This window comes from Pavona decussata, unplaced genomic scaffold (genome assembly GCF_977016875.1).
Source record: "Pavona decussata unplaced genomic scaffold, jaPavDecu1.1 SCAFFOLD_39, whole genome shotgun sequence".
NCBI classification, from domain to species: Eukaryota; Metazoa; Cnidaria; class Anthozoa; order Scleractinia; family Agariciidae; genus Pavona; species Pavona decussata.
The window spans coordinates 1,297,009-1,325,000 of NW_028145461.1; the positions used below are offsets into that span (position 1 = coordinate 1,297,009).

At 39.1% G+C, this 27,992-nt stretch overlaps 2 protein-coding genes and 1 pseudogene across 7 annotated transcripts in view; 1 reads left to right on the forward strand and 2 right to left on the reverse strand.

Annotated features, from left to right (window-relative positions):
• Positions 1-19: 19 nt before the first annotated feature.
• Positions 20-13,032, reverse strand: LOC146483385 (uncharacterized). Of its 5 annotated transcripts, none has more exons than XM_085106164.1 (4): positions 12,590-13,032; positions 2,841-3,197; positions 1,100-1,462; positions 20-171 (listed from the first exon to the last, which is right to left on the reverse strand). In XM_085106164.1, the coding sequence occupies exons 1-4, from the start codon at positions 12,660-12,662 to the stop codon at positions 20-22; spliced, it is 945 nt and encodes a 314-aa protein (XP_084962290.1). In that variant the 5' UTR covers positions 12,663-13,032. The 5 variants fall into 5 exon arrangements, with proteins under 5 accessions (XP_084962290.1, XP_084962294.1, XP_084962295.1 ...); XM_085106168.1 differs by lacking the exon at positions 12,590-13,032 and adding an exon at positions 10,791-10,975; XM_085106169.1 differs by lacking the exon at positions 12,590-13,032 and adding an exon at positions 9,012-9,166.
• A 561-nt stretch (positions 13,033-13,593) lies between these two features.
• Positions 13,594-27,992, forward strand: part of LOC146483386 (coiled-coil domain-containing protein 125-like) — a 23,981-nt gene continuing 9,582 nt past the window's right edge. The window contains exons 1-5 of one of the 2 annotated variants that reach the window (XM_085106160.1): positions 13,594-14,165; positions 15,882-15,952; positions 16,903-17,061; positions 18,540-18,708; positions 19,438-19,556. In XM_085106160.1, coding sequence (XP_084962286.1) covers positions 13,733-14,165; positions 15,882-15,952; positions 16,903-17,061; positions 18,540-18,708; positions 19,438-19,556 — 951 coding nt within the window. In that variant the 5' untranslated portion in view covers positions 13,594-13,732. The remainder of the gene's footprint in view (positions 14,166-15,881; positions 15,953-16,902; positions 17,062-18,539; positions 18,709-19,437; positions 19,557-27,992) is intronic. The other variant, XM_085106161.1, reaches the window with a different exon arrangement.
• Positions 21,999-23,828, reverse strand: LOC146483387 (sodium/potassium/calcium exchanger 4 pseudogene; annotated as a pseudogene).

Here is a 27,992-nt window from a genome sequence, read left to right on the forward strand (position 1 = left end):
TTATAAAAATTTGACTACATTATAAAAATAATACGATCACTAAGCTAACAAAAACAATAAATGTGATTTTGACTCGACCGGCAGCCGAATTTTGGGTAAAATTAATTGTACTTGCGTTGCTGGTGCTTGGTGTGGGTGTCTCCTTGGGAGTTGGCGTTGTGTTGTTCAATTCTAGAATAAGAAGAAAAAGATCAGAACAGAATGGTTAAAATAAATCCATTTTAGGGGAAGGCAAGAGGCAAAAACGTGACTGAAAAGCAAGGGTGAGCAGAAATGTGGAAAAATAAAGAACTGGTGGATGGAATCAAGATCACAGAACAATAAGACTGTCGTTTTACGTAAACTATTAAAAAATCCGTAAAGCATAAATCATGATAAGTGAGATCCTTCACGGTGGAGCCAATCCACAGCTCAAGCCAATTTTCATTTTGCGAATAATACTGATAATGGAAAACATAGATAACATAAATCTCGGCTAGGAGGGAGCCAACTTCGTTCCCAGGGTCTCCCTACCTCACATCTCAGGCAGTGAAGAGGACAGAACCTGGGAACGAGGTTGGGGGAAGCCGCAAGCCACGTTTTTCACACAGGTGTTCGTGGGCGTGGTTGTACCCCCTGGGCACAGGGGACTGCCATAAAAACGGAACGGGGCGTCCTCAGTAATTTGGAAAAGAATCAATTTGCGGTACGAGGAATTTCGAGGTTTGCCCGTGGTTTGAAATTAGTTTCACTGAAAAGCGATCCCCAGTTCTTTCCGACAAGTATTTCGTGTCAATTTTTTTCCGGTGATCATTTTAGATGAAATATTCCTAGTGAAACCAAACCATGACTATGAACCCATAAAACGCAGGTTCAACGACTATCAACGCCACTCATCCCTGGAAGTCTAGGGTATTCTGGCCAGGTGTTACGATTGTGGGGAACAGGGAACAAAACATATCGCGAGCGGGAAAAAAACGAGAAGAGCCTGGGAAGAGAAGCCTTCTCTTCCCAGTCTCCACGCCTTATTATTATTTCGCATTATGAACACCTGGAAAAGGCTAATGGTAGTCATCTGGAAAACCTTAATATAAGTTCACAAAGCATGATTCGCACTAACCTTTCGCGGATTCCGTGACATTTTTTATCTTTAATTTGTAGACTAGCGGCCCAGGACTAGCCGACATAGCGTGTATATTAGGCTCAGTCCGACAGTTGAACTGCAATTCCTGGTCATCCTTTCCCACATTCCTCAGGATTAATGTCATTCCATTGATGTTAAGCCTTTGCAAACATGATGGGTACCATTTATTAGAGCGCTGCAAAAACGAGCAAACTGTAGAATTGCAGTACACAATATTCAACCCTGTTCCATCGGGTAGGATTATGGACCACCAAATTTGCTGGACTGTTTGTGGTAAAATGGCAGTCTCTCCTAATGCTTGACTGAGGTTGATGTCTTGACCAGCAAGCACGGTGAGACCTAAGAAAATAGAAAGGTCTCCGGATTAAGGCTTCGTCCCGGTACAGACCGACACATTACGTACAACTTGCTTTTTAATTAAAACAGAGATGGCAGAAAAAAAAACCCCAGCTCCGTCAGTGTGGATTATCCAAGAAAGGCAAACTCCATAATTATACAGCACAAAAAGAAATTGTCCGAGCCTCGAAACAGAAAAATAACCGTGAATTCCTTTTTTATGGTGTAGGATGGGCTGGTTGAATTTGAGAGTGGTGGGAAGGAAAAATGGCTGCAAAGGAGGGAGAGGTTGCCCACCTAAAAAAATTGTACTCAGACAGCAATATGGGTAGCAGGGATGGCGCACTGGTGAGAACACTTGCTTCCACACCTATGCTGTCCAAATTCGATTCCCGGAGTTGACGTCATATGAGGGTTGAGTTTGTTGTTGGTTCTAGTCCTTGCTCTGAGGGTTTTTCTCCTGGTTCTCCGGTTTTCCTCCCTCCACAAAACAAACAAACAAACAAACGAAAAACACTTCTAAATTCCAATTCAACTTGAAACGCACGGACACCTTTGAACGAGCTCCTTGTATATGTCCGTGGCCTCGAAAAATGTTGTTTCAAGTTGGTGGAAAGTAAATATTAAATTCTCTCTGTCGCCGTCCCTCTTTCTCCACCTTCAAGCCCCCAAAAGAAAGACTTGCTGCCATGAAACAGATGTCAGGCAATTTTCTTACGAATTTTCGTATGAAGTGAATTAGCCATATTTTCACACAAGATCAATTCGCCCGCCCGGTTATCATTTAGTAAGTGCAACATTGATTTTTGTAACATTTTACAGACATGGCACCGAGATCTCGGTAAACAGAGCAAGCCCGCCTCATGTAATTGGAAACTATAAGGGCCTGTATACTAAGACTTGCACACTTCTTATTTTTTTAACGCGACGTGTTTGGAAGGCAGATAGGGTTACCCTAACGCCAGGGCAACCCCACCTACCTTGTAAACGCTCTGCAAGGGATAACTCGCCTACCCGGGACAACCTTATACTTGTTTCCAGACCCTTTGAAAAGTTGAAAAGAGCGGTCAAAATGGCGGAATGAATCTACCGCCTTTTTAACCTTCCTTCACCCACAGAAACTGAAAATGTTTCTTGTGAACGAGTCCATAAGCCAATTTTACAATTGTCTACAATTTTCCCGCGCTCTCGCCCCGCTTCGCGCTTTTCCGATAATTGACCCGAGTGATAGCGTAACCCTACCATTGAAATTTTGTTCGTAAGGGTCTGGCTATCTCTAACCCTCTTGCTAAGGTAAAACTAGGACTTGGATTACCCACCCTCCTTGTAAACAGGCCCTAAGTGGAGCATGCGCAGTTAATCTCTTTATCGATCCACTTACATTTGACAGAGGAGTTGACGTGAATTTCGTCTTCGTCTGCCTTCCGGTTTCCTTTGAGTTCTACTTTGCAGATGTAGGTTAACGACTCACTCTTCCACTGTGTCACAGAAGTTTTTCCCAGGGCAGTATTTCTGACTTTAATCCTATGTGCAAACCTCTTCTTCGGTGCATATGGGGTGCATCTAGCTTGTTCGCAGTAGTTGATCTTTTGTGGTTTCATTCTCGGATATTTTGGATCAGTTACGTAAAAAGAGTGACTCTTATACTCGTTATTTTTGATGGCCTCAGTGCGTGCGGGGCATGGCAATTCTGTTTCTTCTCCAGGACATGTGTCTATCCATCTTTCAGCTCGAGCACCTGATGACAGATAGAATAGAAAAGTAGTTTAACATGCGACTTATCGGCAAAAAATGCTAAAACCTAATCCTTCAAACTATTATGTCTTGTTCAAACTACGTTTTACTATGCTTTATTTATGCTTTATTTTTTATTTTACTATCTACGCCTCCATTTCTGAAAGCCGATCAAGTTAAGCAACAGTTATACTGCAGTAACAATGACAAAAAGATCACTGTTAATTCTTCACCGGATACCCGAATGTACAAAAAAAAAAAAAAAAAAAAAAAAAAAAAAAACCCAACTGAGACTATATATTTACTAGTTTAATCTTTTCTGGAAGTTTCTTGATAGTCGATAAAAATCGGTAATGAAGCGTGAAATAATTCGCCAACAGAAAAATGATAACGAAACTAAAGGCTGGTTTCCATATGATCGCAGATCGCAATAAGGTCTGCGATCGTCTGCGATCCTGCGATCGTGATCGCAGACGATCGCAGAAGATAGAACCATGTTCTATCTAAAGGCTGGTTTCCATATGATCGCGGATCGCAAATCGCAGATCGCAGATCGCAAACAATCGCAATTGATCGCAGGAGATAGAACATGGTTCTATCTTCTGCGATCGTCTGCGATCACGATCGCAGGATCGCAGACGATCGCAGAAGTAGTTTCCATATGATCGCAGACGATCGCAGACCTTATTGCGATCTGCGATCTGCGATCTGCGATCCGCGATCATATGGAAACCAGCCTTTAGATACAACATGGTTCTATCTTCTGCGATCGTCTGCGATCACGATCGCAGGATCGCAGACGATCGCAGACCTTATTGCGATCTGCGATCATATGGAAACCAGCCTTAAGACTCGGCAACATAAACAAAAAGGATAGAATGGGAGATGCTTTGTTTGAAAATTCCTTTGTTTTGTTACCAAAGTACTCAACTGTAAAATTAACTCATATCCAAAAATAATCGGCCTAACTGGCGTGAAGTTTGTTTTTGTTAGGTCTTGTGATCGGAAGTGCTTTTTCAGTCATAAACAGCGAACATTCGGCAGTGATATTCCATACATAAAAAGTCAACATCTCCCGTTAAAACAACTGTAAACAATACCATTAACTATGTACAGACGGGTACGTTTTCCAAAAGTTTGAGCCAGTTTTTCAAAAGATGCTATCCTAAAGAGCGTTCTTAAAACTGTTTGCGCTTTTGATGCGCATTCTTATAAACCGAGGGAGAAAACGCAAATTGTAAGAAATGTTTCTATTTTCAAACGAAGACGTAGTCGCGTAGAAGGGGTCTCGGACGAGCTCTTCAGATGTGTTTAGTCTTCACTCCCCTAGCGTGAGTATACTGACAGAGCCCTTAACCTCTAAAATTGAGCACAGTTTATCTGTTTGAGCGATGGTTTGGTTAACAGGTAGTTACACACTCTGTTCAGCTGGCTTTGTATGCTGCGCCTACGTTGCGAGTGACCCTGGCGTGTTTAAATAGTAACTAAGAGAAAAAAACTTACAGGTCAAAGCCACAGAGGCTAACAACGCCAAATATGTCCAGATTGTCAACATATTCTGAGGATATCGGCAGCCGAAAAAGTCTGATAGAATTTTCACAACCAAATGCAGCAACACCAACGAGCCTTCAGCTAAACTGAGGCGTACAGGGTCGAGAAAAAGTCATTTATAGCGCATAATCCACATGATGCAACTTTAGCACAAACTCAGTCATTCTGGGTTCTTTCCCGCCAACTACTCTGGGGGAATCCCCTGGGCGTTGGCACCGCAAGTTCGGAATAGTTAGAATGTTTTCACGGGCATTAGCATATGACCGCTCGCTGGAAAATAGGTTAAATTATTATTGCATAAGCACCTAACAGAAGCCAATTTATACCTTGATGATACGAAAAGTTTCCGATACAAAGAGTTTCTACCAAAAAAAAAAAAAATCACTGTACGGTCAATGTTATGTGTTGCGTGTGTGATATAATTGATAAAGAGTTCGATATAAGCCACTTGATACAAATAATTGTCGGTTTGCGATGACAAAATGCTTTAAACAATTAAACAAACAAAGAAAATACTGATCAGTTACGAACAAAAAGCGAAAGTAACATGCGTGGGGTGGTTTTACTGCAGTGTTCATTGTCTCTTGAACAACAGCCATTGACAGAAATGTCAAATTAACAAATTGATTCTCTTTTCACTTTCATAAGGCCAATCTCTCATGTCATTAAAACTGGACACCTTCCGGCCTCGTTTGACAAGTTTACATTGTTAAAAACAGCCTTGTGTCTTACTCGTGACCAAATTATCGTTTTAATTCACGACCGGCAAACGTGGACGAACTTTCCTGCTTGACGGCAAACATGACGTGTGGATCAGCATCGAAATTTTTTCTTGTAATATCAATACTTATTCGACCCCTGTAATCATGAGAATTAAGATATGATCACTAAAGATGATTTTTTTCGATATTTCAATAACGTCTCCCCAGTACTTTAGTAAAAAAAGTGTGGGAACAAGATAGGAGAATTAGTTCTTTGATCAGTATTCACGCTGTTGTGCCGCTATTCAGTAGATGTTGCCACATTTTCGGCTCGTTTCAGACAAAAATATATTTGCGATGCTTTCTTATAAGCTTTCGAAGAATCTCACAACGTCTTGGAGAGAGGGCTTTATCACTTCCCTTTATAGAGGTTTATAAGCATATTTCGAAAGAGTTCTCCGACGCTTTTCCCATGCTGGCAATGTTTTAATAAACACTTCTTGAGAAAACCCCAAACATGTATACACTCTGTTTGCTAACAAAATAAACCAATTCAACATCCCTAGAGGTTAAGCGACTTCGTATAAATCTGTTGTAAATCGTAACAAAGTCAAAAGAGTGGGTCGATTTTAACACTTACCAGTCAAACTCGCAAGGATCAACAAGGTGAGAAGGCCACTCAAAATTAACATCACCATACTCTGAGTGAGGCTTCCACGAAGGACAGAACAGCTTGTCTGTGCCAAGAGACAGCTATTTACTCGCTGGGATTTCATTTGTAAACTAAAGGCTGGTTTCCATATAATCGCAGATCGCAATAAGGTCTGCGATCGTCTGCGATCCTGCGATCGTGATCGCAGGATCGCAGAAGTAGTTTCCATATGATCGCAGACGATCGCAGACCTTATTGCGATCTGCGATCTGCGATCATATGGAAACCAGCCTTAAACGTACGCGCCGCTTGGAAAGGAAATTTATAGTCAGTACCAAGCAGAATTTTAAATTCGGGTTTTTTCCCCTTGCAAGCTAATTGGTAGCCTGATCTCTTGACATCACCTTGGGTATTTTAGTAGCGATCACAAGGCTAGCAAATCCCGGTTTGACCAGTACGAAAACCTCGCCTATGTTTAGAAAGACTGCTTTGAGGCTACAATATCTCGAATCGAAGGATACAACACATGGCGTGGAAAATCAAAATAAATATATATATCCTCTTGCTCTTTACTGAAGCGTGTGTTTACTGTGATTAGTCATCCGTGCTCAGTCAAACACGCAATCGGCGCTCATAATCTAATATTAGATCACGCTATATCAGTTTGGTCATAAACTTTCTGTCAGACCTGTCACAACATTGTCTTTTCTTTTGTCTTACTACAGTACATATTGTACGCAACTATTCACCACTCTGAGTCTCCATGACTGACTACCTGTTGTATAATATGGCTATTAAAGAATGTGTCTGAATCTTTTTCGGTTTTTTTTTAGCAAAAGGTTTTGATGTTGCCAGTATAAGAAAAAATGCACCTATAGCGCATTCTTATCGCGCCAGTAGTGGGTAAATTACCCGGCAATTGCCAGATATATCACTGACAAATAATTGTCTAATAGGTATTCCCCTTTAAGTTTCACGATATGATGAGAGCCACAGTTAATTGATTATGAAAGTGAGCTTCCTTCTTTGTATTTCTGCATGTAACCGAGCTAATCATGTATTTGCTCGTTTTGCTTGATTTACTATGCCGAATCGATCAGCCACTGTCATTTTGGGGTTATCTAGAGTCCTCAATCAAAATGTAGAGTAATGCGAGCTTTCTTTGTCATATTTCTGTAATAGTCACCGACTCATGTGGTTGCTTGATGGTCCTTGATTAATGTGCAAAGCGGCTGCGCCGGGCCATTTTGTTAGACAAAATTAAGAATTCAATGTCAATAAAATTTATACGGTTACAGATATATGAAATGCAAATATTTGAACTGCGGGAAAAAAATGAATAAATGATTAACCGTCGCAGTTATGTACGCAAATTACCGGTAGGAAGCTACACTCCCCCGACTTAAGGCTGGTTTTCAATAGCGACGGAGTCAGAGTCGGAGTCGTAAGCGGAGTCGTAAGAGCGCTTATGACCTAGTGAAAATCAAAATTCGGAGTCGTAAGCGGAGTCATAAGTGCGACGGAATCGGAGTCAGAAGAATCAAAACGTTTTCATTTTCTTCCGACTCTGCTTACGACTCCGTCGCTTACGTTCCGCTAATCGGAACGCTGTTTTCACTAGATCATAAGCTCTACGCTTCTGATTACGACTCCGACTCCGACTCCGACTCAGTTGCTAGTGAAAACCAGCCTTTAATTTGCACGATTCACTTTCTGGATACATAAGATAACTTTTCAGCTTTCTTTGTTTTACTGACTGACTTTTGCGCGACTCATTTTTGCTCCGGTGCAATCGTGTCTTGTTCAATTGTATCAATATCCGGTCGTATTTATAAATGCAGATCAGTAATGGTCTTGTATGTCTTACACTTTACAGAATTGAAATTAAACAAAAAAGTCTCAATATTATTAAATTTAATCACTGAAGACAGGCATCATTTGTTTGACAGTTATAGTTATACATGGCAAAACGTTTCTAGTAAAGAAACAGGAAAAAGAAAAGCGCAGATTAAAAGGAAAGAGAATACAGTAACGAGGAAAAAACGAAACAAAACAAAAAATCAAGAGAAAAAAGCACAACAAACAGACAATAAACAGTGTGTCTCTCATTTTAGAATGACAATAAAGCTCCTAATCGATGCCTATATTTCAAGGTTTTTATTGATTTTCCGTAAGAATTCCACCACAAGAAACTCGTGAAACTGAAACAACATTATGACTCGAAACAGAAAGTTCGGTTAGGGAGATGTTTTTGGTTTCGCATTCCTTATCTTATCAATGAATTCCAATGCCAAAACAACAGCGCAGGAGAACCGCATGACTTGAATAAAAAGGGGAATTTCAGGTTTGGTTCCATCGCTTCAGTGAAGAGAACTCTCTAGTGCGATGGACAATTTCGTTTAACTATCAAAACGGCAAAGAGACCGTTCAAAATATTTCAGTAAACGTCCGCAATAAATGGCAAACTGATATAAAATGAATGTACGTGTATTGATTCACCGGGATCAATGTCTCTTCAACTATCTACAGAACTAATTGTTTTGGCTGTGTTCGCACGGAGTTCAATGAAATAGTCACTATCGATAGTTTTAATTATAAGTCGAGTAGTTCACTCCACAAATGGGCGTATCGGCGTAGAAGTTACTTACTAAGCTCGGTGATCACTTGCCTCTGAAAGCAAAAGTATTTCCCGGCTTTTATTTCACCAAGCACAGATGAAACGACAGCGACAACAAGGCTTCCGCTCTAGCAGACTAGGCTATCTCTACCGCGTCTATTAGCTTCTATCTCAGTGACAATTAGTCTACATGCTCTCTTTATTCTACACTATAGCTGACGTTTCGAACTGTTTGTCGTGATAAAAATTTCTCAGTTTCACTGCCAAAAGAAAACCATGAGCGAAAACGTGACCTACCGTTCAATGCAGTGGCGATCAAGAACGCAGCGAGACACGTCCACATGTCCATAACGATTTTTTACGAGATCGAATTATTTCTGTAACCAACAGTTCCAATGCGGAGGTGTATCAGCTAACTGAGATGTAATGTTTGGTAACAAAGTAATGATAATGTTTCACTCGTTCGATGATGCAATCTAAGCGAGCAGCGAGACATACAGGTTTATACAACTGGGGGAATCCCCGGGAAATAGTCAAGCACAAGGCGATGACTTCAATCTTAAAATACACGGCAAGATCGAGGTTTCTATTGGCTGATAATACGTTCCTCATCGCAGCCAGCAGAAACCGATGGCCAGCTGTCTATATTCGGTTACAAATTCACCCAATTGACCGATCTATTCAACAAAGAAATTCGGTAAAAAATGGCATTTTTCCTTGGGTAGTTTTTCGACCCTTGTATAGCTTGGCTGGAGTGCGGTCTTTGACAAATAACCGTAACTTAAACGCATGATAACCGACCTGCACGAAAATGGCTTCTAGGTTTTTACATTTTAACGTTTTACGTATTGAAATTTGGGTGACAGAGCGGAAAAAAAACCCTTGCTTACTGTTTACACGAATAAAGCAGTAACCTCTCAAAAACGTTGCCAGTTGCTTCGGCAGTATGAATTTGTTAGCTATTTTACACGGTTTTTAAAACACAAAATTCATTTTGGCAACTTAATTAATTACCCTCTCAAGCAACAGAAGCAACAAAGCAAAAAATATGTGGTGGTGGGGGATCCACTTAATAGCGCGCAATTAAAGAAAATTGGAATTACTAAAATCACCATTTATTGCTGACACAAGAGTGTGACAGTAGTCGAGGAAAAAAAAATCCGAGGTCGAATGACTCAAGAGCAGCTGCAGCTCGGAAAGCGGCCCTGAAGACGCTGAGAATGACAGCGTTATTTGACAGCCCACATTGTTCTCCTGCCATGGTGTCAATAACCGGTTTTACGGATCGCATAACATGTAACACCTACTATTATAAATGGTGACAATTTTTGTCATCTTAGGTCAACAGGAAAACTGTGATTTGACATGTAAAATTTGCATGTTAGACAAGTTTCTAAACAACTGCTGTGTATCTTTACGCCTTTGACGCCTTGCTTCATTTCACAAAGAACTTCGCTGACTTTTTTCAACTTTTTTTTTTAATGTTTTTTTTCCTTTCATTTAGAACCACACATTACTTACAACACTAACACTGCTTACAATACTAACATTACTTACAAAACTAAATTTCTAACAATGCGTAACACTATTTACAATATAGTAACATTACTTACAATACCAACTATAAATACAAAACTTATCTTAGTTATGCTAGTTATTTTTACTGCATATAATTTTTATTTATTAACCTAGTTTTCTACAGTTTGTCACTACGGGAGAAAAAACGAGAGCACTGTACCGTTATAAAGTATCTAAAGCGTACAGTCTATATTTTTTCCATTTAAGTTTGTGACTGGACTCGTTCTTATTTGACTTCGTTATTTGCCATTCTAATCGATAAACGATTTCTAAACGATGACTTTTTTAAACGGTGTTGCTCGCCGTCTTTCTCTTTGTCTTTTTGTTAAAACCGAATCAGAGATCAAAAGAGCAATTTTTTTTCTGAAAGTCGAAAAAGGCATGTCAAATTAGGACAAGGGCAATTTTCGGCTCTGCAGGGACTGAAAACATTTGTTTAGTCAACAGAGCCAGCGAAGAAAATTAGAAGAAAAATTAAATTAGAAGAAAAATACCTACCAATCAATTCCATCACGATGAATAAGGTGAAAATTCTCCAATTCATCGTCATGTTGGGAGGATGCCTGAAAGGGTTGGGCAGTTTCAGAGCAAAGAACTTCAAGCTTTCACTGCGAATGGTTAAACTGAACTGGCTTTTGCTTCACTGGGGTATTTTTCTTGTGAGCTCATTGATTACGTTCGAGCAGTTGATTTGATCATTCCTATTTTTGTAATGTACACCTGGGTTTTACTGACTTTGCCACGTAAGTGATGACTCAGTAGTTTCATAGTTCATTACGTCATTGTCGACATCTGCGGTCATTTGTGGTTAGGTTTTTTATCTTTTATTACATGGATATCACATGGTATTTAATTTTTGATCTCAAAGTTTAAAATGGAAGAATTTAGATCATTCCTTTCTTCTAAAGATGAAATAACTGATATTTTTGTTCTCTTGTCAGTGAAAAGTATCATTACATGTAATCCTTTTTCACTCTCAAGTTTTAAACAAGAGTAATTCTCCGAAATGAAACATTAAGATAAAAAAAAAAATGAACACTCGACTCGACTCCATTTCTCTCATCGTAAACAGTCTGTGTGCTGAACTAGATGATCTTAATGAATAATCTGAATTTCAACGTAAGTTTTGTAGCACAAACTTCGGCCTCTTGCGCAAGCAGTTCTGATTCAGTGTTTCGACTCGATTGCTGGCAAATAATTTCGTCACGTGAGCGTTCCTGAAAGGTATTAGAAAAATGTTGACTCAAGACGGTAAAGCTCTTACCAAAAAGCGCGGAACAGTCATAAACTAACTCTAAGTCTGAAAGAACGCCTGTGGATAAAACAACGCGAACTCTACAAGAGGGTTGCATGGGCAAAAGTCACTGGGTATCGTGCAGGTCGTATAACTCGACGAATCAAATTGTAAATCTTACACTTGACATTCGGTTTTGTTGCGACGTTGTTGGCTAGAATTGAATCCATCGGTAAACACGCTTGAACTGATTCACCTCTCGCCATTTTCATGCAAAATCAGTGAAATTAAAAGAGCAAATAATGAATTATCTTATTTACACGGATCGATAGGCGTAAAGACAATGGCTATTTCTCTAAAATTGTATCGATGGATAAATGGGATTTCTCTAAACTGTAACGATGGATTTCATGTCGGAAAGGCGGCTGGATATTCAGTCTTTTCCCGAAAAATGGACCGCCATAACCATCTCGTTCGTAGACACTGGAGAGCCTTTTAAAGCAATATTTACTCTTTAATATTGGGCTCAATATAACAGCTGCAGGACATGCAGCAACTTATATATTGTCTTAAAGAACAAAACTGCAATTAGTTTATAGTTTCGTCAGCGTTTTTTCATAATCCAGATAGGACAATCCAAGAACGCCGGGTGGTGCTTCTTTTCTCGTTTAACCGAACTTAAGAATTTTGTTGTGAGGTTAAACTCCACAAATCAACCTAACATGCATGAGTATTCATACTTTCTTGAAAACATTCCAAGTCATTCTATACGTACTGATATCGCCGAATACAAATAAAATATACAGTAAGCGAAACAAACTATTTTTCAGAAAAGGGAATTGCTTTTAAAAGCAATAAGCTAAAAGGGGCTTCAGAAGTTTTGCGACTGAAAAGTATGGACCGTAAATTGCAGATACGGTTCGTATCCGTGCGACAGCATTGGACTGGATACTCGGATGATCATGAACTGCTACCCAACCCTCCTACAATATTCGTCGGCTTAGAACGACGAGTAAACACTTTAATCTGCTGCGGAGAAACAAAGTAATTGATAATTACTTACCAATCAAGGTAGTCAACGATAAAAGACCGAAAGTTATCCAATACTTCTTAGAATATATGTGAGCCACAACCATCTTCGTACTCGACTAACTTGACGTGACGTACAGACCGTACTAAGCCGGTTATCAGTGATTTCAATCCAGGCCATAAATGTAGTTAAAAGGGAATTTCCCTGGTTAATTTAATTATAGGTCCCACGTGTTCTGTATTCATCCGTTTTCAGTATAATGCTATAGTTTAATGTAATGCTATACTGATGTTTCGACGCTTTTTTTGCTTGCTCTTGGAGGGGACCTGTTCATATATCAAAGTGACGAATTCTCGTCAACGCGCGTGTTTGTAAGAGGAAGAAGGACACAGGTAAAGAGCTGTACACTTTGAAAATGTGCTGAATTGCAACCTTCCACCACATGTACGTATATTTACAGCATGATCAGATGACGTAAAGAGCTGTACATTTTGAAAATGTGCTGAATTGCAACATTCCACCACGTGTTTGTATATCTACAGCATGATCAGATGACATTGCATTGTTCAATCCAGTGACCGTATTATAGGGATGACATAATACCCGGCTCGGCTAGTGGACGGACGTGATTTCTGAAATTGACCATAAAAAGGCCAAACCCTTTTCGAAATTATCACGGCTGCTTTGCTGTAAATGCCATTACATATAAGCTGCTTTGAGGGAATGCTTTCGAAGCAAAATATTCGATTTAATAAATTAGTGCTGCTGTAAGCACTATTCTAGAGCCTTTGATTTGCCTCCCCGTTCGGGCTATAAATTCGCAGTGAACAAATGATAGCAGAATGTAGATTCAGGGGCAGCTACTGAAAAACTAAATGCTTTCGTTTTCGGAGGGGCAAATACCTCTCGTTATTTCGGAAAATAAGATTCCGTCTGCTTTAACGTTCTGAAATTTTCACTTGAGCTAAAGCATCCGAGCGTATCCAAAACTGGGCGTCGGGGACTGAGTACGGGCAATAAGCAGGCTCGGATTCTCAGCTTAATAAGCTTGGTTACACAGCTACTTGAAAAACACCGAAAAAATAATATTGATACACAGTTGAGTTGCAGGATTGCTGAGATTTTGTCATAATGTACTACTAAATTAAATGTCATCATTGGACTGATTGGATCTCCATGGCCGGAGACTCCATGGTTGCCCGGGAATCTTTTTCATCGGATGATTCCTCGTCGCTGTGTTCTGTTGATCTAGGTTTGGGTTTTGGTCTAAAACCCGGTGGACTTCCTAAGACGGACGAGGATTCCATATCCGCCGATTTAGAAATACTCAGCTTATTCCGCAGTCCACGATCACCAACGATAGAACAAACAGAGTGTAGTGAAGCTCATCAAAACGATGAGCAAAGTTGCAAGTCTTTAACGTGGAGAAACAGCTTGCAAGAGGGCGTTGAACAGTTGAAGGAAAAGGCAGGGTTCCACCGAATCTCGAAGTTTAGTTTACCCAAAAGGAGTTTCTCGTTGAAGTTGAGGAACAGGACTAACTGTGAAAGTACAGCCCAAAATGAGGATAAAAAGGCTCGTGGACTGCGAAGAATAAACTCTGCGAAAGGTAGGCTAGAGTTCGAATTGAAAATTTGAGCTTATCTATCTCGTAGCTTTAATATTGATTTTGTTTACGTGTACATATCATGTCAGCAAGTGTGAATTAACTTTGGGTGTGTGACTGTTTTTGTTGCGGTTTCCAGATAATCAGTTCAGTTAAGCTTAAATCTTTTGTTTTCTGAGATGCTTTTATTTATTTTCTCCCCAGATGTTAACGGTTTATTAAGTTATTTTTAAGTACTAGGGTTTTAAAAATGTCGTTTGGCAGACCTGCAGGCACTGTACATTCACTTTAAGGCGGGCAGGTAGCTGTTACAGCTGGCTGGATATCGAAAATACTTTTTCCTTTTTGTGTTTTTTTTATGGTAGTGAGATTTGATTTGTTTGAATGACTACTGTTAAGATTTAAAAAAATTAGCAATCCAACCAATAAAAAAAATATATATATTTTTATTATTAAATTAACAATCAGGATATTTCAGTTTCAATTTCTTTTCAGTGGACATGATTCAACCAGGCAAAACTTTAGCTTTTGTTGTTTCTTGGTATTGTTGTTGGTATTTAATCTACCAGCTGTTGTTGAAACTAAAAGAGAATCTGGTCAAACCCTTGAAAAGTATTTGTCTTTTGAAGTTTACTGTGTGCTTTTATATGTGTTCAGTTCATGATCTTTTATGGTTTCTCAGGATATTAAAAGAAAACCAAGTTAAAGTTTTGTATGTTACTTTTCCCAGCCAAAATCAGCGTCTAATAAAGAAAATTTGTGGTGTGACAAGTCTGATGTTTTGACTAAAGTTTGTTGGAAATTCCTTGAATTGTTGTTTGCCAGACCAAAACTTTTAAATCAATAGAGATGGACATATTATATTATTTATTTAACTGCTTCAACAACAACATTTATCCTTTCCTTATTTTGTCTTGATTTTAATTAGACAGGGCAATGTCTGACATGTAACATCATACATTTCTCAAAGCAATTAGTTTCAGAAAAAAAAATGCGAAGTTTAAACCCGAGCCAGACATGTCCTCATCATTGAGTGTATATTAGTTCTTTTCTTAACATGGTTGAGCCATTGATTTTCATTAACCGGATCTAAAAACATCTTTTAGATCCGACATGTTGTATTTTCACACGATTTGGTCATGTACTCTTTAAGGAAGGTTTTGCCTTTCCTCACTTAGCTTATTGTGACAACGACATGATAATAATGCGCTATGACATGGGCAAATGTCTGTATTTAGGCCCATCCGGAATCATTACCACATGCAATTGGTTGACAACTGAGTTTGCATTGGTTGTTCTACTTTTTGCTGTGCTACACCTTGCTGATGAGATCCAACCAGCTCGAAAAAGCTGTCCACGGTTGCATTTTTTTTAGTCTCGGTTTGGTCTATATCATGTCGCTGTCGTGTTAAGTTTTCTACACAGTCAGATCATCCTTGCAGTTATTTGAGCTACTTATATTTTGGCTGATTAGATCTTTTACAGATCCTGTGTATACCTTTAGCATTTTCGTTTGCGGGTCCTTGCATTTTATTCTTTAATTATGTACACTGTACTATACATGTATAGTACATGTATTTTTAATTACAAACACATCAACAATGTGTTCTACTAGTTGGCTGTCAAGGGTGTGTTGTATTAATGAAAAAAAAATGCATCCAGGAGTGTTGCTGGTATTTTTAATCCACTTGTTTACATTTATTTCTTGTAAAAATCCAGTAGAAAGAAGATCACTGGTTGAGGATTGTGAGTACAAGTCACTGCAGAGCAAGTTGTTTAAAGCTAAACAGGTGAGCTGGTCTTCAAAAATAACCATTATACTGCCTAGCTCCACTACAGGAATACATTTGTATAGTAAGGGGTTGTAGGTCTGTCATGAAGCTTTAGAGAAGCTGGCCTCTCACAATAATATTAAGACAGTACCAATCATCAGGACTTTTTTTTGGACGTCCAATGATAATTCAGATAATTGAGAGTCTTGAGGCTGAATTAAAAAATCTAAATGTTAGGATATGCTTAAAGATGTTAATAAGCCTATATTTGGTCAAGAAACTTACAATACTTTGGGCTTGTCTTGATGTAGGAGTTCAAAGTTTCATGAATCTGACTACTGATTCATAATAATCTGAATATTTGTGAGACATGAAATGGTGAGTTAGTTTAATAAGTACTGGGAAACGAGATTTACATATAGCTGAGCTACATTTACAATGAAGTTGCAAAATTGATGAGATGCTATCGCCAAAAACCCACCCTTCAATGGCCCAAATTACAAAATTAATGCAAGGCAATGTCACCCAATCTTTTGCACACGGTCCAGGTACCAAGGCAACATTTTATGTGGGCAGGGGGTGGAGAGTGTCTCAACAATTTTGGCAACAAATTGTAGCAATGGTTCAGTCAGCACAGAGGTCTGATCATTATATAATTTGTGAAAAGAAACCATGATGTCTAGTTATACATTGAATAACTGCATATTATTCATATATGCTGTGCTTTATCTTCTCTGTTTGCATGTTCAAGTCAGGTTCAGTTTTCACTGGGTGATGTAGAGAGAACAAAGACTACAAAACTCATACAGTAGTTTTCAGGATGTTGACTTGTTATTAAAAAATAAACTCATAGTTTTCAGGGTATTGATTTGTTAACCTTTAATATTTTTTAGAGTTTTGGATACATGGAGATAAATCTTGACAATCAAGGTTTGATTGACTTTAATTTCCTTATTTTTAACTTGCAGGAGATTGAAAATTTAACTTTGGATTTGGAAACATGTCAGCAGCAACTTCAAAGCAAGTATGGTGCTGTGAAGATTATACAGAAACTGTCTCGCTTGGAGCAAGCACGGCAGAAGCAGCATTCCAGAAAGGCATTAGAGGCTAGCAAGAAACTTGAGCAGGTTAGTTTGAACATGCATGGATTTGAACTCCTTAGTACAAAGCAGGCCGCCACCCTTGTAAATTAACGGACCCTTATCACTTGGTGGCCATGTTGAGTCTCGGGGGAATAAAAAGCTTCGGTTTTACATGGCAAGCCTCAGCCAGATGTGAATTCATTGCGAGTTTTGCTTTGCAAAAACAAAGCTTTTTACTCCCTCAAGACTCAACATGGCCGCCGAGTGATAAAGGTCTATCAACTAGTGTTTACTCCTCTTTATAGGCCAATACTAAGCTGTGCCGAAGGGTATGACCAGTCTTGGTTTGATTAGTTGTCATTTTGTTCAGGAATTGATTCAGGGAGCAGCAAGAGAAAAATTCAGCTTCTCCCACTCTTGTTAGGGAGGCTGAGTCACATACAATGTAATAGAGAATAACTGACTAACCAAAGGCCTGTGTGGCAACTAAATGCAACTCAAAAGAAGCACAGGGATGTACAATGTACAGTACAGGTCAATCAATTTTTGTACATGTCAATCTTTGTCTGATTTTGCATGGTATGAAAATGGAAAGCATCAAATACATGTACGTTAAATAAATATCTGAGTGAATGAATGATATTTCAAATATGTGGACCTTGCTGTCATTTTAATCATTTTGAAGTAATAATTTATTATCAAACACAAATTAAAAAAGGGTGTGTCATCCGATTTCCAAATACTGACAAATGGGTTGAACGAACGTGGTGCAGCCAAGTTATTTTAACCAATGTTGAGGTATTTGGAAGTCAGATGGAAACATTCTTTTGAGTATTTGACATAGCTTCTCAAACCACTTCATTATTCTTGGAGAAACTCAAAGCAAAAGTTCACCAAATTTTATGATAATAACATTTCCAAAATTCCTCCTTGGTGGTGGACTGACTTCGAATTTTCTGACCTTAATGGGGCTAAATGTAATTAAGGCAAGGTTAAACTCAAGACAATGCTGGCTAGTGGTCTACTCCCTTAATTTAGGCGGGGCCGCCCGAGGGTTTGCAGGGCCTCAGTAAATTTACAGCTCCCCTGTTGATGTCAACCATTTTGCTCGTGTTGTGCCGCGTGTACAATCGCAGGAAATAGCTTTGCTTCCATCCCTCCCCTCCCTCTGGGTAAGTATTGGTAAGTATTCAATATTCCACTGAGTATTCAGTGTGACGGTGCCTGGGTGGTTGCCGCTCACAGGGTTGTCATGGTTACCCTTCGTGCATGGTTGTGGCTCCCCCACAGACCTTACAGGCACCTTCTCCACACTCATCTATTGGTGATGAGTTTAATACTATTTAAGGTATTTGGAAGTCAGATGAAACATTCTTTGGAGTATTTGACATAGCTTCTCAAACCATTTCATTATTCTTGAAGAAATTTAAAGCAAAAGTTCACCAAATTTTAGGATAATAGCATTCTAAAATTCCTCCTTGGTAGTGGACTGACTTTGAATTTTTTGCATTATAATTATTTAGGAGGTCAACTTTCTTCAGTGGGAGCTTGAGTTGAAGCAGAGTTATTTGTTGGACAGTGAACAGACCTGGGCTGAGAGGTTTGACAGAGTGGCTACAGAAAATGCAGCACTGATGGTTGCTTTGCAGACAAGATCTGAAGAGCTCAGGAAAGTTGCTATGGAAAAAATGAGTAAGTGTCAAGTAAAAGAAGATGGGTGTTTGACAGAATTTGAAATATGGTTCCTGCACCAGTTTTGGCTTCTTATGTTGATGGAATTTGGTTGATACCCTTTCGGGGGCATTGTAAATCCACCCTTGGTTCCTTTATGTTTTTCTTTCTGTCTTTCTTTTTAACTTTTGTTTATACTTAACATGATTTATTTTTATTAGAACTCTGTTTCTCTACTGTTAAAAACACAAATTTTTGAATTTTAATGGGGGGGTTCTTCACGCAATAAAGTTTCTTTCCAGAGACCGCCCCATCTCTCAAAAAACAAGAAAACAACAACAAAAACAAAAGAAAACAAACAACTACTGCAAGAAACAAAATACATGTCACAAAACAAAATGCCAACATTCGCCAAAAGAAATTTTGTCTAACATTGTTTTTTGCTAATTTTCTTAAATGCAAATCAAATTGGTTAACAACAGCCGTTTTGTGATCCGCTAAAATGTACCAATAAGCTCCTGAACTTTGTAAACATTTCTGGTAGAGCAGGCCGTAGGTGCTTAACTGCATCAGGCCTCACAAACTTTCATCAGGCTGTGGACTGACTTGTACCTGTCAAATAAAAGCAACGTCACTGTAGCATCAGACACTATTTGAAAATGAGGCTGCTGACTTTATATTGTGGCCAGTGGTCTTTTGAGGACAGAGTATCTTGTGAGAATAATACATGTATCTGTTTTTTTTTTTCAGCATTAATGCGTGAGCGAGATGAGCTAGCAGCTGCTCTTGAAGTGCGTGACAGAATCAAATATGACCTGACCAGCCCTGAGAGGGAAGAAATTTTGTCAACAGGAGATCTTATTATTGAGGTAACTTGCAAGAGTTTATAAAACAAGAAGCTGATAGCAGCTTAAACTCGGGCCATATTTGACTATAAAACGCTGCGTAACCATTCTGGAGGTCGGTGGCTTACACAGGAGGCAGTCCAGGAGACTCTTCCCATCTTGTGAACGATAAAAAAAAAAAAAAAGAATCTAGTCGTAGGACCAAAGTTTGCTTGCTGTGACTCGTTCCACGCAAATTCAAACTGGTTTAACTAAAGAGAAGTCAAGGGACATGTGATACTTGTCCCTTGATGTGAACTCTTCGTAGAACAAGTCCCGTCGTGTACATGTAAACGCTACTACAAGGGTCTCTGCCCTGGTTCCAGCGAGGATACCCACGGACCTGTCCCCTCGTGTATGGTGAGATAAGCAAAGTTCAAATGTTAAAAATGGCGGCCAATTAACTACCCCTGGGTCTCCGAGGATAAGTATATCCTAACTTACCTTAGGACTAGATTTCATGTATCTTGTCGCTGAAAGCTGCGTTACATTTTCCACATAAACACTTTAAAGATTTCTTACATGGAATACCGTTCTCGTAAATGATTTTTTTACAACATTTTATTGCGAGGTGTCCATACAAAATTATTTTCACAATTAAGTCTTTGCAGAATTTAACAACCTTCATCAAATACACGTGGAGATCAATTCTTAAATAAATGATATGTCACTCTCATACCATTTTAACCCTTAAGGCGGGGTTACACGTGGATAAAGAAATTGTTTTGAAACAATTTATTGATTTTTCAAAATATATTAAAAGTGATGTCGATTTTCAACTACTTTCAATAACTGTTAAATCAGTAATGTACTTTCAAGATACTTTCAACTACTTTCAATAACTGTTAAGGACGGTGCCTACTATTGTTACTGCGCATACGTTCTGCGCATCTTGAGGTACTCGGGTTTCCTATGGGTGGTGCCTGCTAATACAGGGATATTTTTGCGCGGTTTAAAACTATGCAGAGAAAGCAGAACTTAGCAAACGCTTTTGGTATCTCGAAAGAAAATTGGGGGTAACCATGCATTTTTCAGAGATAATTAAGCTTCAATTTAGGAAAAAATCCCATACATTGCTTCATATTTTGGCGCTTTTTAGAGATATTTTTGCTTAATTATCTCTGAAAAATGCGTGGCTACCCCCAATTTTCGTTTTGGATTCCAATAGGCCTTCCTAAGATCTGCTTTTCCCGCATAGTCATAAACCGCACAAAAATACTTCGATATTAGTAGGCACCGTCCTTAAATCAGTAATGTACACCTGAGCTTATGTAACAGTTAAGTCGCATTTCAGGCGCGTGCACTGTTACGTAATTCAAGCCCCAAATAAACGGACAAAACTGACAGAAAATCAGCTCATTCATGATAACTGAGCGAAAAAGCCAGTATACTTTACTTATTTCGAGTGGTGAATGATTTAAGAGTCGATGCAGGTGCGAACCTAGGAGACAATGTGACTGTTTTCCGATAATACGAGCGCCGGAGGCGCTAGGTTCTAGGGGGTTACGTTCCCCCTAGAAATTTCTAAATTTTAGCTATAATTTGTAGGTGTCACATTTCCTGGGTTTTCAATTCACTCTGACGGGCATTTTTCATATTTTAAGCTGGGGATTTTCTCTTATTCTAAAAATATCTTTTAATTGTGCAAAAAATGACCGTTTTCCGTAAAACGGTGGAAAGCGGTCTGGATCCGCGCCTGAGCAGATCATGATTTGATTATATATTTCATAAAACTTGAATTGTGTCTGACAAGTATATTAGGCATTAGGCTATCTCCCTGAAAATCATTTGTTTTTCATCGCCCTCTAGATCTCTCATGAAAGTTGTCGGTCGGCCGGTTAACAAAAAAATTGACACATGAACAAAAAATGTTTTCAAAGTGAGACTGTTTTATCCGCTCCAGGTTATTCCTATTTTGTAACCGAGCAAGAATCACTGAATCACAGCCTTTGGTAAAGATAAAAACCAAGCAAGAGGAAAAAGGAAACAGAAGAAACGGAACCTGACTCGAACTTGACTCGGGCTCGAGCTTGACGCGTGACTCGAACTTGACTAGTACAATGCTCAACCCTAAACTATCGTTATGTTAACTGAAAATGGCTTAAACCATGTTATAAGCATATTTACAGCACTCTTGCAGGATTGTTGTCAGAATAATGTTGACAAAAACACAAACAACAAAATGAATTCCCTAATTCTGTTGCTTTGTTTCTCTTATTATATTTTATTCCCAGATCATTTGCTTGTTCAGTTCGCGAATACTCCGCGGAAGGAACTAATCGTCATTAATTCTAGCGCATTTTAGAAATGAAAATGCGAGAACGTAAGAAACTTTAGACTAACTTTTTGCAAGTTGCAATCCATTCAATCTCAGCATGGCTAGGGACACCCTTTAGTATTAGTTAATATTTTTTTTTTCGCATCTAGCGCATCTAGCTAGCTATGATAAACACATTGGTAAGTCAAATTGCCCAAACACGTTAATCGCAAAAAGGATTGTAAACACAGTGAAAAGTAAGTAAAGTACCACAAATATTATTCCAAGGCACTTATTCAAATACCATTTGTTTAACATTATGACGGGTATCGGAATCACTGCTGTGGTAAAGAGGGCAAGGGTCGTGTAAGTCATGCTGTTGTTCATCACATTGATATGGCCTCCCAAGTCAACTACCGTTGTCTGCAGAAGCCAAGGGAGTCCTAGACAAAAAAGAATGTTGAACACATTGCTTCCAATTGCGTGAGAAACGGCCATGTCAGCATTTCGTTGCCGTGCGACTATCAAGCTTGCTAAAGCGTCAGGCACACTGGACCCTGCTGCCAGGAACGTTAAGGCCATAACTTCGTCTGGGATATGTAGGGTGAAGCCGAGTATTGCCACCATCCAAACTAAAACGTAGCAGAGTAACGCCATCCATACCAACGAGAGAATGAATGAGACGAAGTACCACTTTGCCCATCTCTCTCTGCGGCAGTCAGGTATTGTTATGTAAAACAAGAAGGTCAATGGTAACGCGATGATCCATAACGTTCGTGAAAACACTTTTTGAGGAAATGAAAATGGTGAATCGTTACTTCGTTGGATAACATGAATTTGTTGAACACCGCTATTGCTGAAGAGATTTTCATTTTCGTCGTCTTGTTTTGGGAGCAATTTGTTTTTCTCACCCTCAGTAAGGTTTGTTTCAATGTCTTCTCTAACTGATGCCAACCCCTGAAAGAAGCCCTCAAGCTTTTTGTTATAACGCATCACGATTACATAGAACAGGTACAAGACGATCATCACCAATGCCTCGTACCAGTAGACTTTCTTGTCATATGTTGTGGTGGTGAGAGCAACAATACTTATCAAGTAACACAACAAGTCACGACATAACGGCCACCGTGACAGACGGAATGTGGAACCCGCAAAGAGGCCACAGATGGCCACGATAAAGAAGACATTGAAAGCTCCAGATCCCGCTATGGTCGCGAGGCCAACGTCGTTCTTTGTAATGAAGACACCGATGACAGCGGTGAATAGTTCGGTGCCAGCGGTACCAGCGGCCATCAACGTGGCGCCAGCGACATCGGGGCGCATGTGGAATTTTTCAGCAATCTTTTCTAAAGAGGGAACAAAATAGTCGTCGCATATCATGGCCAAACCAGCGAACATGTACATCGCCACAGCAAAGTGTATGATGGCTCCACCTTGGCTTCGCTGGCTCTGAGTCATGAAATCAGCAGGGAAATCATCTATGATTGGCTTGACACATGGCAAAGCAAGGTACTTCATTTTGGTCGACGTGGTTTTGTTTCCTTGAAAACCGACTGATCTCCTCGTTCGACTCGAACCGGTAACTCCAGAATTGTTTTCTTGTTGTAACATCGGCGATGTTGACTTGTAGAACGAACTTGGAAACACGAAGCAGACGCAAAGAAGCAGCAAAGCAAATCGGAAAAACGTTCCCTCTGGTTTCATTTTGGTTATGATCACCTCGAAGGCTTGCGACAATCAACCGCAGCAGAAGAAATGCGTCCGGATAATAAAGAAGTTTATCATCCATATGATATTTTGTACAAACAGCACGTGTTATGTGGCAGAGTATTTCCGTGAGTATTTTCACGGCCTTACCACGTTAAGACAGGATCGGGATTTTGTTTTCCGAAAATCGAAACCCAGCCTTCAGTATTTTTATATCAAAATACTCTTTGTTTTTTAAAGCTCTCTCGTCTTTAAGATCGAAATTGTTAAAAAGTAAAGCACACATCATTCAGAAAGCAGTTACTATAATTATATAGTAAACAATTTTTTTTCACACGCACCATACCACGTCATATCACATACACTTCCATGCACTTATTATTTTACAATATATATATTTCGTGAATTTGTGAGTTGTCCTAATAAGTCTGATGAAGACTCGTATTGGCGAGTCGAAATATCGTACACTCTTAGTCTTTTCACGGCACGAGGCGAGCGCGGGGCGCGAGTTACGCACGACGGGAGCGCGAAAAAGTAGTAAAGTAGTCCTTTTGACTTTCATTTCAATACAAAAAAGCACATAATTTGAGACGCGCAAACCTATACCCCTTCCCCTCTCCTTATTTACTTACTTAATTGTCGCTGAAACTCTCCTTAATCTCAAAAGTGTAGCCTACACAAGAGGCTATATCTTTTTAAGTTTTTCAAGCGAGCAGAAGCATGCAAGCGGCTTGCCTCACGCTTGCCTCCGCTCGCCTGTAAAACGGAAGAAAACGGATCGCCGCTTCTGCAGGCTACAAGTGTGACTACATTTTGAACATGCTTCAGCTTAACAGGTTAAACAGGTTATGACCTGCACGTGATTAAACGGTCATCACGTACCATCACCTAGTCTGAAATGTCAGCCGTCTCCACTCCCTAACCCACAGGGGGCGCGGGTTAGGGGGAGGAGACGGCTGACATTTCAGACTAACCATCACCCTTCACCTAAAAATCTAATCAATAATATTAATTAGCAGTTTTAGCGAATTCTCCAGTAAGGTGTTCTTTACCTTCATTAACAGTACATAAATAAACAAGAAGCTATTATCGATCAGCTTATACTCGGGCCATATTTGACTGCCTGGTGCGTAAGCCTACGATCTTTTAGCAGTGATAACTTCCAACATCGCTACTGAACTCGCCAAAATCGATAGATATAGAGATATACAATCAGGAAAAAAGTAGTTCAGGCTTAAGAAGTGATTCATTGTTTTGTTGCTACAGCTCTGTTTCGCATGGTCAGGAGCTGACCACACTCATCAGGCAACTTCAACGAATGACCGGTAAAGATTCGAAAGCTGGCTATATAAAGTAATCAAAAACTGGCGATTTAAAACAAGCGGCTGCTAGGCGATAAAATACAATTCAACGTGCCATGATACAAACGGTTACGTTACGTTAAACAAGAGGTTTTTGGTGCATATCTATTTATATGAGGGCATGGATTTGTGAAATCATTCGAACTGGTGATTTAAAACAAGTGGTTGCTGGGCGATAAAATACTTAATGCACGTGGCGCGATACAATTCACGTGCCATGATACAAACGGTTACTTTACGTTATTCGAGAGGTTTTGAATACATATCTATTTCTGTGGGGGCATGAACTTGGTAATTCATTGCGTTTGTTCAGGCTGCAAAGATCTTTTCTACAGATTAAAATAAACTTTTCGTGAAGACATAGGTTACATTTCTTGTTAGTGGTATTATAGGGTCTGCACTTTTTGAGTACTTTCCATTTAATGCGAAATGTTTTGTTTGCGTCCTTCAGGGTCCAAATATGTTCAGATAGTTCCGTTGCATTTCGTCTGTTGGCGTTTTGGAAGGATGTGTTGTTGTGTTGTGGTTTCGGTATCGTTTGATGCCAGTCCCACCTACGATTCTGTTGTTGTTTCCGTCGTTTGATAGACCACGTTCTCTTGGAGGCATTTACCATCAAGTGGGCATTCTGCTTTCTTCCTGCAGTTGCAGCTCTGGTCATGATTTTGGTTTGGGGTCGTTGCTACAATTGAGAGTCAGGAGAGTATGTGTTTGTTATGTGATGCGACGATGGTTTTCATGTTTGGCATGCATGAGTAGCTGAGTTTTACTGTGTGTCTGCTTGGGGAAGCATTTGTCGACAATGGATAAAAATTTCTGTACAATTGACAATTTTTAAATCTCCTATATTTAGCATACACTGATATAAACACTCTAATATCAACTTATTAATATTATCCCAAATTCTTCTACTCAGATCTATCAACGATATGAAACATGATTTAGCCAAACAAAGCTCTGTGAGCTCTAAGGCACAATTGACAAAACGGTTTCCTTCTTGAACAAATTAAAAAACCGATGACATTGCAAGTACGTTCGCATAATTTGTCATGCGTAATGTATTCCTTGGCCCGCCAATTTTTCTGAACGTGCCTTGTTTCGCGTGTCGTAATAAAAATGCTCCGCGCGATAACCCATGAAGGTTCAGGATTTTTCCGGCGGAGGAATCAAAAACGCGAATTGTCATTGCAGGACTGAGTGTGACACGATAGCGATCGCGTCACGGATTACATCTCTATAAAGTCAAATTGGAAAATTAAGTCTAATTGTGGTCACCCAAATCAAAGCTATTCAGCGTACTTTCTTTTGGAGCTATTTTGATGTTTATTATGCGTAGTTCGAACTGTTGTAAGTCTTTGGATGAAAACCTAAGGCGTGGACATTAAAACAAAAGCTAAGGAGCAGTAGTTTTCTCAAACGTTTCACCTAAAGACCCTAAACGTCGAGTTCCTCTGCTGTCCTATTATTCCAAGCGTTCACTAAGCCAGGAACTGTCTCGCTATTCTCCTCTTCCTCAGCGTGCACTTGCGATCGATCGTTCGATTCGACATGTCGACCATTTTTCTGCTGTGAAACATATCAAAGAACAATATCAAAGAACTTTGTCTCAACAGCATCAACATCTTTGTTGTCACACCTCCAACCCCACCCCTGTTCAATGTTGTAGTAGTAGTAAATCGCTTTATTTGCGTGACCGCAAGATTTTACAGTATTGCAAAAGCGAAGTAATTATTAATTAACAAAACAAGGGTAACAGTAATATTGACCTAAGTTACATCACTTTCATTTGATAATAACAATGCATCACGTATATCTGTACATGAGGAAATGAACTTCATTACCAGCTTATTTACATGATGATCGTTAGAGTTCATGAGAAGTTTTATGCTTTCTGAGGTTGATTTCCTTTCAAAGTCAGGTATTATCTGATTGACTCGATTTAAGAAAGTCTCCCTCTGAAAAGAGTATCTGCTACATTGAAACAAGAAATGAGATTCATTTTCCACTTGATTTGATTTGCACAATGGGCATAGTCTGCTTTCCCTGGGTATATGATCTCTCTGATACCGACCTAGTTCAATCATAAGTTTATGATTACTTATTTTAAACTTCACTAAATTTTGCCTTTCATTGTAATTTCTTAGCTGGTGTAAGTACATGTAATCGGATGTGGAGTATTCATCTTTGAAAACTTTGTAAAATTCTAGTTTCTTTGAATTTTCAACGCTGAGTCGCCAGAAATATTTATATTTCTACTTCATATAGGTTGAATATCGTCTAACTGTGTCATTATCAAAAGATTCAGGATCTAAATTAGATGAATGGTATTGTTCTATCATGTTCATAAATTTGGAATAAAATCCGGGATTATTAATAAAGTGAAGGTTCTTCGACATAAGGAGAGCTTGTTTGACTATATAGGGGAATTATTTTTGTTGTTTAGATAGACAAAATATTTCATAATTTTTTGATTAATTGGGACAATTAGCGGTTATCTTCCAAGTTCTGCTCTACAAGCTAAGTTAGAGGCCTTATTGTTCACTTCTAAGTAGCGTTTACAAAATTTGAGATGAATTTTTTTCTATTGCGGAATTGTCCCATTTTTTAAAATCCTGGTTAGTGTACATCCCCCATACCTCACTGTTGTAGCTAAGGATCGGAAATATCATCGTGCCAAAAATCTGTGATGCGGTATTGGGATTAAGTCTATGAAGAAATGTATGTTTTCGTATACTAGAGAAGGCGTGTAGAGATTTTCTTTTAAGTGTTCTTGGGCAAAAGTAAAGTTTCCTGTTGGAGTTAGACGTGTGCCTAAATAGGTGTATTCTTGAACAATTTCAATTGGTTCGGTGCCTATTTCAAAGTTACAGTCAACGGATTTCCTTGGGCATTTTTGAAATGCCATTATTTTTGTTTTTAAAGGATTGATGTTTAGCATCCATGTTTCACAATATGAAGAGAGCGCGTTTGGACATTTTGGTAACCCTGTTTTGGATCTTGATAGGATAATCAAATCATCTGCATACAAGAGTGAATTTAGTTTGGTTCCATTTGGATGAACGAATAACTCAGACATAAGTAAGTAAGTAAGTAAGT